The sequence below is a fragment of the Epinephelus fuscoguttatus genome, linkage group LG20 (assembly GCF_011397635.1).
Source record: "Epinephelus fuscoguttatus linkage group LG20, E.fuscoguttatus.final_Chr_v1".
Classification (NCBI taxonomy): Eukaryota; Metazoa; Chordata; class Actinopteri; order Perciformes; family Serranidae; genus Epinephelus; species Epinephelus fuscoguttatus.
In genome coordinates this window covers 20,080,588-20,092,989 of record NC_064771.1, presented here as the reverse complement: position 1 = coordinate 20,092,989, position 12,402 = coordinate 20,080,588, and the positions used below count along the sequence as shown (strand labels likewise).

At 41.2% G+C, this 12,402-nt stretch overlaps 1 protein-coding gene across 1 annotated transcript in view; it reads right to left on the bottom strand.

Moving 5' to 3' along the window:
* Window positions 1–12,402, bottom strand: part of LOC125881273 (protocadherin-15-like) — a 363,072-nt gene that overhangs the window by 270,481 nt on the left and 80,189 nt on the right. The window contains exons 3-4 of the mRNA XM_049564361.1: window positions 10,292–10,306; window positions 7,889–7,954 (exon numbers count right to left, since the gene is read on the bottom strand). Coding sequence (XP_049420318.1) covers window positions 7,889–7,954; window positions 10,292–10,306 — 81 coding nt within the window. The remainder of the gene's footprint in view (window positions 1–7,888; window positions 7,955–10,291; window positions 10,307–12,402) is intronic.

The following is a 12,402-nucleotide window of genomic DNA, read 5'->3' as shown; positions in this document are numbered from 1 at the left end:
TAAATTATTCTTTGACAGCCCTGTTAGGAAGATTACTGCATGAACGGGCACAAACACACACTTGTATGTATAGTGTGTATACACAATGAAGACATCGGGGCCAGCCACATGATGCACACATTGTTGTTAGACAATAATATGCACACACACACACATATACATGGGTGTATGTGCACACACGAGCACACATTGTAGCTGCCGGAGGTTCTAACACCGTTCTAATGCAAAACACTCAATTAAAAAGATAATACCATTTTACAACCAAATCTATTGAAATAACCAAACCTATTGAAAAGTGTGTTTTTGCCACAGATACACAGTCAGACAAAAATAGAGTGTCATAGCTTCCTTGGCTAATTTGCAAGGCTGAACTCTTATTATTGCATGTTGAATTGGAAACAAACTTTTACAAACTGTTTTGCAGCGGAAAGACAGGGGATGCAAGGACATAATATCCACTGTGAGTGTGTGTGTGTGTGTGTGTGTGTGTGTGTGTGTGTGTGTGTGTGTGTGTGTGTGTGTGTGTGTGTGTCCCTCACTTTTACAGTTTGATTTACACACTTAAATCTCTCTAAACAATATCCTCTAACTGTATGGCTGTTAAAATCCAAATTTGCCAAAATGAGGAAGCAGAGAGTCAGTATGAAGCTCTAGCAAAAGTTCAGTCAGAAAGACAATAGTTTTCATGCTCAGGCCGTAAGTTTCTTTCTCACCCTGCCAATCACTCCTTGCACGTGTGCTCCCTCTCCGTCTTTAGGTGTCATTGTCTGGGTAGGTCAAGTTGAGTCATCAGCTGATTCACAATCAAGCAATAGCACAGTCACTCATTATCACCACCTAGCCTTTATGGATTCATCGGCCTCATCTGCCTCATCAGCCATCAGCCTCAGAGTCATCAGCCACCACCTCCACCAGTGTCTGGACTCCATGGGGGGATTTATCCTGCTGCCACTGAGATGTCCCTCGATCACAAAATATGTCCCTCTGGTTCTGTTAAATCTTAATCAGCACATATCATCTGTTAATCTGTACATTTATATTCTGTATTATATATTACCTTCACTTCATTCTTCTGTCTCTCCTGATTGAAATGCTCTCATGAATAGTTTCTACTACGTGTGCTCATAGCAATGAGCTTACCAGCAGCCGCAAACCTCTGATAAGCATAAATTGTACATGTAGCCTGAGAGTATGACCTGCAGACAGTTCTTAGGGCTAAAAAAAATGTAATCCAAAAAACTCAACTGAATGTTTTTTGAGTGGAAAAACTCCCATTTAATTTATATTTTTACACTCAATATTCAAATTGAAGTAACTAGAATTCAAATACTGGGTGATCGGTTGCAAATAACAAACGTATCCAAGTGTGCATTTTCTGTTATTATTGTGGGTCTAATAACTGTCTGTCCAGTTATTCTAAGACACTGGAAGACAACAAAGGCCCTGGAATTGAAAGAATGTGTTCATACAGATGTGGAAGTAGCATATGAATGTAAGCTCAGTAGAATAAATGGCAGTCAGGAGAAAGGAGTGTCACCTTAGGAACTATTATGGACTCATATCATGTGAGTTTGTTTTCTTCTTTTTTCCTCTAATCTTATTTGTTAATTTTTTGTTATGTGCTGGAGTCCACCTCCAAAAATAATATATGTATGTCATGTATCGAGCCTTTCAAACCAATAAAAGCTTGAATTATATAAAAGAAATGATATCAGTATAGGTGAGGTGACTGTATTAACAACACAGCACTTAACACAGCAGGTGTTTTTCTATGAGACAACAGCACCATACATTTGGCATTTGGAATTTGGATGGCACGGTATGACGACTTTCATCATAACAAATTTTTTTCTAGATTACTAAAAAATATGCACGTCACTTATTTTACTTTGTTTTTCTCTTTTTGAAGATCTTTTGTGTCTCCCCATTTCTGAAACCAATCACACCTGTCCATGGTGAATGAGCTTTAAAGGTTTTATCCTTCTGTAAGTAATTTCAATTGAACAAACACACATTGAAAAATAGGGGTGTAGTACTGATTCTTTAAGTACCAGAGCGAACCTATGACGCTAGAGCATGAGTGCACAGTTAAGTTGTGAATCCCTTCGAGGGTGATGTTTACATACATTAGTCAGCTATGACTGACCACAGTCACACCACACTGATCAGATGTTAGACAGACTTTATGAACAGTTTCATCATGCTGAGAATGTTATGCAGCAGTCGAACAAACATCCAGCTAAGTAGTGTAGGCGATACCTTGGAAGTAGCCTTGTAGGTTCTAATTAGCGTAGCATAAAGGAGAATGAACACAACTAGTTTCATTTACGTAATGTTACTTGTGCAACGCAAATGAAGCTGAATTCAAAACATCCATTCTGATGAAAAGCAACAGTGCAGGAGAGGTCACGCTCATCCAGGCTGTATGAAAACGTGGCAAAGCACACTTTCATTTCCTGCAGGTGTTGTGGATGCTGCACAAGCTGGCCAAGTTTAACAAGCTGGGTTGGTAATGTGTCTTTGCATCACCAATAAAGAAACTGTCAGAGGAGTGATGTATAGGGGGCGGCAGTCCATTGGGACTTGGCTTGGGAACCGACTCAAGTCCTAGTGGGGTTCAAGCATGGAACGTGGACTGGTAGCTGGAGAGGTGCTAGTTTGCCTGTGGGCACTACCAAGGTGCCCCCTTAGCAAGGCACCAAACACCCAACAGCTCCAGCATCTCTCCATTTAATGCATGTTTAGGTCCTGTTTGTATATGTGTGTGTATTTCAGGCCTGTGTGTATATGCACAGTGAGGAAAAATGAATTGATTAATAAATTACATCCTCTTCTGTCTTCTTATTTTGTATACAGCTAGCTAGCTATAGACTGAGAAAGGACTTTGGTCTTTGAACAAAAAAACACGCTGACTGCTCTTGCTCAGCTTCACAATTTATTAGTAACACTTAACGTTTCGGTTCTCCTGGACGTTCGTCAAGAGTGTTCAACACCATTATTTGCAACATTGAGCTTAAATAGAAAGAAGAAATAGAAGAAAGATGCAGATTGGGGATAGGTCAATTGGTGACTCTAAACTGTCCGTAGGTGTGAATGTGAGTGTGAATGGTTGTCTGTCTCTATGCGTCAGCCCTGTGATAGTCTGGTGACCTGTCCAGGGTGTACCTTGCCTCTTGCCCAATGTCAGCCGGGATAGGCTCCAGCCCCCCTGTGACCCTCAAGAGGATAAACGGTGTGGGTGTTTCTCAATAACTGACAACAACCTGATCACCATATGACACATATCCCACAAACAAACGAACAAGGGAACATGATAAACCACAGGAAAAGCTTAGAAACCTCTGGCTCCTTACACAATAAAGGCTATTTACAAGATTAATTACAAAAAATGCTGCTCTTATGAATGAATGCATCGGCCTCATAAATCATTCAAAATGTTCAACATTGCATACATTTGGGCGGCAGTAGCTCAGTCCATAGGGACTTGGGTTGGGAACCAGAGGGTCGCCTGTTCGAGTCCCCGTCTGGACCAAATATGGAGCGTGGACTGGTGGCTGGAGAGGTGCCAGTTCACCTCCTGGGCACTGCCGAGGTGCCCTTGAACAAGGCACCGAACCCCCCAACTGCTCGGGGCGCCTGACCAAGGGCAGCCCCCTTACTCTGACATCTCTCCACTTTGTGCATGTCGAGGTCCTGTTTGTGTGTGTATGTCTTTCGGACCTGTGTGTAATTGACAATGGAGTGAAAAAGTTGAATTTCGCCTCAGGGGGATTAATAAAGTATATATACATTTAAAAAAAAGGAAAAAAAATGCCACGTATTATAAATTGGTCTTTTGAGATCCCTACAACCATGATAGCATGACATGCCATGGTATCTCATCAGTTAATCCTTATAGAGTTTGCAGATTAACTAGTACTACTTCAATGTCACTACCTCTCTCTGGCAAAGTAACTTTTGCCCTGGGACCTAAATGATGAGATATCATATTTGGAGTCACTAAAATGTACTACTACTGGATAATCTGTATTATTTCCCCTTGTGGAGCTCTCGTGTTCACTTCGGGTCCGTACACATGCCGCGTTTTTTTGCGTGTTCAACTTCTGAAACAGAGCAGCGCACACCGCATGTCATGGGACGGTGGACAACCAATCACAGCCGATAGATATCTTTCATCTCCTCTGTAGATATCAGTCAGTGGTAAATATGGAAAAGAAGATCATTTTGGTGCAGGACTGTCAGAGCTTTTCAACTGTCCCATGGACAATATGCCCACACACAAACAGTGTCTGGAAGAAGATAAGCTCTGCACTCAGGATTTCAGATAAATAGGCTATGATACAGTGCTTGTTAAGGTTGGCCCCTTATTCTCTACTTTAGGGGCCGTACACATGCTGCGTTTTTTGTGCCCTCAAATTCATTGCTTTCAGTGTAGCCACACGGCAGGCGCACTCAAACGCAAGAGTGACACCGTCGTGGCAAGCTCGCATTCCCAAGCGCCTATTTTCAAGGTGCAATGGCTGGGCCCCAAGATAACTTAAATTTAACTTTTGGAACATAGCAGCGCGCACCACGTGTCATGTGACGAGAAACAACCAATCACAGCCGACAGATATCTTTCCCTTCTTCTGTAAATATTCAGTCTGATAAATACGGAAAAGTTGATCATTTTAGTGCAGGACTGTCAGAGCTTTACTTCTGTCACACAGATGATAGTCCTTCAGACTTATTAACAGCTCCTGGAAGAAGATCAGCTCTGCTCTCAGGATTTCAGGTAAATAGGCTACAGTACAGACCTTGTTAAAGTTGCTTAGCAACCTCAGATGCAACCTGCTGCCGTTCTCTTCAAAGCTGGCTCAGAAAAAGCACAAAAGTAGCACCCAGGGCCTGACCCCATGTTTTCCAGGCGGTTAAAGGTGTGCCGAAGTGCATGTGATGTTTTACCAACATAGGATAACCCACAAAGACATTTTTGACATTGTTGATGAAATACTTTCTACCAGTGTGTGGATGAGTAAAATAATTCACTTTGACCACACCGTTACACTGAGTGCATGCTCTGCATTTGTAACACCCATTTAGAAGAGGTTTATATGACAACTACAGCTATTCCATTTGCTCTTATTGGCTGTCTTGCATGACAGATGCTTTAGTGATGACTGAATCTTTAAGCACTATGTGAATTTTAACTGGATTATGCAAACTGTAAATATTCTCCTGACTTAGCCCTGCTGCATCACTGCACCTATGCTGAAAAATTAGGAAACACAGTCACCCCAGAGGAGTCCTAAAGCGGTTTACATCGTATTGGAAGTGCTGTAAATAGCTCATAAAACTTGTTGTCATGACGGCCAATATAGATGCCGAGTCTACATGTAATTACCAGTCCAAGTGCATTTGCAGTAAAAGAATATCTAAGAACAAGGTAAAAATGGAAAACAGGAGGATAGATAGCTGAATAGGATGCATTAAGACATCAACACATACAGGCATGCCAGCTGTGTGGATGGTCGGCGCGACTCTCCTCTCAGTCTGGTGTTGCTATGCTAATCTCTTCTTATGTCAGTTAGGATTACAGCAATCAGGCCTCACAATTTAAAACTTTGTTGAAAAGCAGACATGGCAAACATTATGACGGGTTTCTGTCTCTGAGCAGTAATCTATAGGCTGGAGATAAGAGGGCGATTTAACCACACAGACCGAATTGTCTGTGTACATTTCACCTTAGTGAAAGATTTAGTAGCCTTCCTCGCAGCCAACATGAGCCTCAATTTACTTGTGACGAAAGTAACGATTAAACTCTTCAATTAAAATGTGATCCCTCCACAAATAACCTCCTCTGAACTTCACAAAAATGATGTTCATATACACAAACAAGCCGGCACTGAAACACACTTGTGAGCGGGCTCTGGGATTGTGTGTTTGTTTTTATTCCTCTGCACGGTCTAAATGGCAGATCCATCAAACCAGGAGCCACTAATTAGCTAAGAAGGTCTTAAACAGTTTCAGCTCAGGAGACAAAAATACGCTGAAGATATTTCCTTTGGTGTTCACATAAAAGGTGTCTGAAAACTCTGGCAGCCTTATTTTTGTTTGGATGGCAGGAGAGAGGAGAAAGGAAAAATAGCTATTTTCTCAAATATTCAAATGAGGAGTTGTAGTCAAACAAATGTCCAGCATCCAATACTATCATTTCTCACTAACTCCAGAATGTATCTGCAAAACAACCATTTGACTCACAACATCAAGGTCTGGGGATAGTTGGGTGTTTTGTTTGATGAGAAGATGAATACCACTCTCTGATCACCCATTTTAAATTACAGCTACAGCCAGCAGCTGTTAGCTTAGCTTTAGCATTAACACTGGTTACAAGGGAAACCGTTAGCCTGACTCTGTCCAAAGGAAACAAATCTGCCTAGCAGCTCCTCTAAAGCTCACAAAATAACATGTTACAAGTATCAGAACAAGATTTCTTTGGATTTATAGGGTATTGTGTAAGGGACAATTTTTTGGTTGGGTGCAGTGACTTCCTGCCAAGAAATTAGGACTGACCCAACTGCCTGACCCAACAGTGCTTCTGTGGAAACACTGCGCCAACCCTCCAGTCTTACCCCATGTCGCCCCAGTGAGTACGTGGCTCAACTGTAAGCCGCAAACCCCCTTTAGCATTGTTAACTATGTTATCACTGTCAGCCTTGTTAGCACCATTAGCAGTTCTTTAGCGCTTCGCTTAACAGGACGGAGTTAAAATTATTTATTCTTGCAGTTCTTCTAGACTTTCCAGATGTTATGGCTTCGTATCCGCTGCTTTACAGATGTCTCTTTTCCAATGTAAGTCAATTGGAAAAAGTCTATTTGGGCCCAATGACATCACGTGACGGACCTGGGAGTTGTAATTCCATTGTCTGGCCACTAGAAACATTGGCTTTAAAGCACACTGCACTTCCTGGGGGCCTGGGTAGACCAGAGGGTGGCCACCATTTTCCCACAGCAACGCCATCCCGCCAGCATTAACAGCAGTAATCAGCAGGAATGAGAATGAGGAATGATGTGGTGCACAGTACAGAGCAGCCAAGACTAACATGAGCTATCCAGTGGAGACCAGGGGTTGGGCAATGGGCACCATGTTTCTGCATGTTAATGTGGTAGCTACTTAAAAATAAAATGAAAGGCAAGACATTAACATCAGAATATATTAAAATTTCACCACCTCTAAATAGACAGAGCTTTGAAATGCTACGCTAAAGCTTGCTGCGTCAACAGAGCTCTGGACTATAGCGAAAGGCCTCTTTTATTCATGTCATTTTGTGTTTCTTTTTCCCTTACTGGTTAGTTACTGGTTAATGGGTGTCAGGCTAATGCGAGCAAAATTAACCGAAAGTGACTAGATAAAACATGTTAATTAGTGAGTAGTAGAGGTGCTGGTGAGCAGGTTGTGTTTCCTTTGGATAGAGCCAGGCTAGCTGTATCCCACTGTTTCCAGTCTTCCAGGCTAAGCTAAGATAATCGGCTGTTGGCTCTCTTCACATTCAAAATTCAGTAACACAAGCAAGCACACATATCTCGTCGTTGTTCATGCTTATACACAGTGAATTAGTTTAAATTGAATGACCTAAAGTCTTATCTTCTGGGACAGGGATCCAACCATGACACAGTTGGCACCGGCCTGATGAGTATTAATGAGTGCAGGTTACACGCCATGCCAATCAGCATCTGCTGAAAAGGTCAAAATCATCTAACAGTGTTTGTTTACAGTATGAGGTGATGACTATCTTAAAAACTGAAATTTTTACAAAAGTGCTTACTGGTCACAGCTTGAATTAGAGAGCTCTATTTAAATCCACTTTTCCAGCACACAATAAAGAAGCAAAACAGCTGAATACTTTACCGTTGGGGCTTTCTTCATCTATGGCAACAATGGTGGCAGGAGGACCCGACCGGGACAGTTTACATTCTGAAAGAAGATGGAAAAGAAAAGGTACATTTAAGGTTAACACTATTATCTTGTAAGGTTTAACTTCTTTATATCTATTATAAAAAAGCTTGAAGTGTTCAAATTCAATTGTGAAGCACATGGATAACTTCATTTGATAAATGTTAGTATTTAAAAGGAAAATGTCTTAAAATGGCTTGTAAGTTTTTTGTCCTTTAAAAATAAGTGGCTGCTGCAATCACTCTGTCAGTGAAGAGTGCCTCTCTTTGAAATCGAATTGGACCCTGCACAGCACAGCGCTGGATACACAGAGGGAGTGTGGTTATAAGTGGCAACAACAAGGGACTGAAAGGAGTGAAGGTGAACACAGGGAGGGAGCAGAGAAAAGGACTGAGGTATAAGGGGTTAGCAGACGGGAGTGAAAAAGAGGAGATAAAAAGGAGATCAGACGGAATAATAATAGACAGGGAGACCATAGACATATATTTGCAGACACCGCATTGACTGTGTCAGCTCGTTACAGCGATACATCAATGTCGCTGCTATACTGGAGAGGGCAAAACTTACCTGTAAACAAATGCCAGTAATAAGGGGGAGCAGTTTTTCCTGGATAAAAAGCAGTGTAGCTGTTACATTTCTCCAACAAATTCAGTGAGTCATTTTTGTATGCAAGGCTTTATGATCTATAGCAAAAAAAAAAAAGTTATGCCTCCAGTAAAGTAGAATCTCGATGGTTAGGTTAGGCTATAATCACTGATACAATATGTCAGAAGGAAATATAAAAACTCATATTTGTCAAGCATGGATGTGACTTATGTTCCTTAGTTAATACTTTTGGAGACGTCCCTAAATAGTATCATTTAATGTGAAAGTAGGCAGCTTTTTAACTAGCTAGCGTATTAGCTAGCGTGTTAGCTAGCTAACACTGCCTGCTTCTAACTCTCACTACTGCTCATTTAAAAAGGCCACCCCGTAGCTTATGTTCCTTAGTTAATACTTTTGGAGATGTCCACAATGTTATTAATGTGAAAGTAGACAACTTTTCAACCAGCTCGCATGTTAGCCTACCTAGCGTGTTAGTTAGCATGTTGTGATGGTCCGACAAGTTGTCGGAGTAAGCATGGAGCCCACAATCCTGACGAAATCATATTTCTGGAAAACTGTAAAAGTGAACCAACACATCACTGCTGATTAGGCTTGTATCGGTTTGAAAATTTTCCAACCGGTTTGATTGAAAGCCAAATATCTAACCGAACCGATATATTGAATTATATACCTAATTTTACCACTGGGGGTCGCATTTGAGCTATTTTTCCCAATAAAAGCCCATTATGGGTGTAATGTGCTTCCAATCCACTAGGTGGCGATAATGCTGTATTAACCGCCAATACACACAAGGTTACACAAGAAGAAGAAGCAGAAGAACACTTCTCTGGCAGCAGCAGCAGACAGCTAAGCGGAGCTGCGGAGTCCGCGGTCTTTTTATTCACTGTTATAATCATTAAAAAGCAAAAGCAGCATGTGTATACATTCAGTAGGCTATATCTTCAGTAGCTAGCTAGCTAACCCTACACTTTTCAGGGTCTGATTTTGGTTTTGGAACAGAGAAGATACTGTACGTATATCTTTTTCCAACCTCTCCAGGTAACGAGTATCATTAATACACGACGTGCCCCAGGCACAACATTTAGCTCCAAATCCACAAAACCAGCCTGAACATGAAGGAAATCTGAAACGACTGCATTACACGTCGATCAGAAACCCATGACTATAAAAATAAGTCATTGTAATAGGTTGAGAAATGTATAGTTATAGTGCCTTTTATCCAGGAAAACACAGCTCCTCTATTTACTTGCATTTGCTTACAGGCAAATCCTGTTTTCTCCAATTTGGCAATGATGCTGATGTACAATAAAACAGCCAGTGACGCATCTATGTTTCTATATCTATGAGGAAGACACCAGTTTTAGAGAGAGACAAACACAAAAAGAAACCCTATGAAAACCATGGCTTAAAAAATACAGCAAGGACAACAGTGATAAATATTTAAACATAATTAAAGGGTAAGCTCGGTATATCTAATCTATATCTTATTATCCTCGTTCTTCTCTCTATAGTGAGAGGATAGATTGGGTGGGAAAGAACAGAGGATTCATATAATTACAGTGAACTGTTGAAAAGGAGGTGAGGTAATGGAGGCAAGATTTGACAGTGAGGGGAGACTAATGCCCATTTTTTCAGCAGTTACAACCGACGTAACCCCCTGCAACCATCTCTGCAGGGTTAGCGGGGGTTAATAAAGCCGCACAGTGGATGAACACACAGTTAACAGAAGAAGAAAGAGGAGATAGATCTTACCCTCATATTGCCAGTCTGCAGTTTGAGACATCCCACCAGGACGGGGAGAAGAGGAGGAGGAAGGTAGCAGGAAGGAGAGAAAAATCATGAAAGATGAGAATTAGACTTCAGAGCAAAGCAAGAAAACAACCAGAGTCAAACATGAAAGGAAGTGGGTGTGAAGTTCTGAAAAACATGGGCAAATTAGAAATGTGCCGTGAGGTGCGCCTGTTTGCATGTACAGTACACAAATGTTGACGTGTCTATCTCTGTAAGCCTTTCCGGTTCCATTCAAAGCTACCACACACTCATACTGTATTGCTAACCCAAGCTGAAGGCTTAAAATAGTCCCATTCAGACGGGTACGGACAGCACCAACATTCAAGGATTCTCCTTTATCCTTCTGTCCTAGCCAGAATACGGAAAATACAACAACACCCACATTCACCAGACAGGGCAACATTATTGTACGACTCTCAAGGAGGTTTGTGAGGAAAAAAAAAAATCCCACAGAGACGCTGGAAGACGGATATCTGCTCACCTAGAAAATAGACTTCATGGGGCAATGATCACACTTTCTCTCACTCTGTCTCCCTCCGTCTTCCCCTCTACGATTAAACATTACAACTGTGTGACATCATAGATTATCTCAGGATTCATTGGTATTGTGTCTTGTTTCTTGCTATGGGAGACAGTATTGAGTGTTCCCAAATATAGATTAAACTGTCTCAGGGATCCAAATTAGCTTATCTTATTAGCCAAAAATGATTGCTTTTCCAATTTGTTATGCTGAGAAGCAGGCAAAGGATGTTTTTTTAACTAACGGGCGTGCTGATTTTAAACTGACACTCAAACCAAGCCAAATGTTAGCTTGTGTAATTCACACCACACTACTGTGCTGACTGTAGAGGAAGTTTTTTAGGTGTATGACATGTCCAGGGGTAAATATGCTACAACACAATCTACGTTCATAGTTGTCATTGTTAGCTACTTGTTAGCTTGCACACAGATTAGGTGTTTATTAGCAATTTAGCAGCTGTTCAAGATAGCATTCTTAGATATTATTTTGTCAGGAAGTATGACAAGTAAAGAAGTTCAAACTGCACAGTCTACAGTTACTGTGTACTACTGTCTTTAGCGTCCCTTTTGAATGCATACCATAGAAACAGAAACAAATGCAAATGCTGTCCCTACTAACCTGTTAACATTAGCAACCTCAGCCATGCTACATCATCACTATTGTGAAACAACCCTATCTCCCATGCAAAGTACTTTGATAGACTTCTAATTTGTTTTGCGAAATATACTTTGGATAAAACATAATTTCTCCAATGACGAAGTTTTTGTCTGATCTAGGAAGTGTGACAATCTTAGAGGCCTACTGCACTGAAGTCTTGTGCTGTGTGTACACTACGTGCGACACAGTAACAGGCTACCAAGCCTCTGACATAAAGCTACAAACTAAGGCCCGGCACTTCTCACTATGGAGGGGCTTGATGCTCTACAAACCAAAGTTGAGGTGTCTTGAACTTCACTGCTCCAAAGATGCAGTGAAGTGTCAACCATTGTAAGGTTTGTTTCTAGCTGTGGAACTGTGTTATTTAGCTTACTTAGCTGGCGATATGCTAGCTTAATGTGCAGTGTGGTGCACACTAGTGTTGCACGGTATACCGGTACTAAAATAGTACCGGTACTAAAGTATTCCAAACGGTACTATACTGCATTTGGAAAATACCGGTACTTTGAAATTGATTCAATTCATTAATTTAGTTAATTTATTTTACTCAATTATGCACACAAACGCCTTTCTTGTTCCTATTGGAGCACAGATTGCACAAGTGGTGTGTATGACAACACCTGTATCAACATTCGCAGCTGGCGTACGTGAAAAAAGACAAGAGAAAGTCTGCCTCGCAAAGGGAGACAACACACAAACTTGGTGAAACATTTGAGCAACCAAACCGTGACGTCCGTACTGAGGTACTTACCGAACCATGATTTTTTGGTACCGTTACACCCCACCCCCACTATTTATTGTTCTAAAGGTTTGTATCCAAAAGGACTTTTCCTTAGGAAAAGTATCGAAAAGTATCGAAATTCATATTGGTATGGGTACCGAAACAAAGATTTTG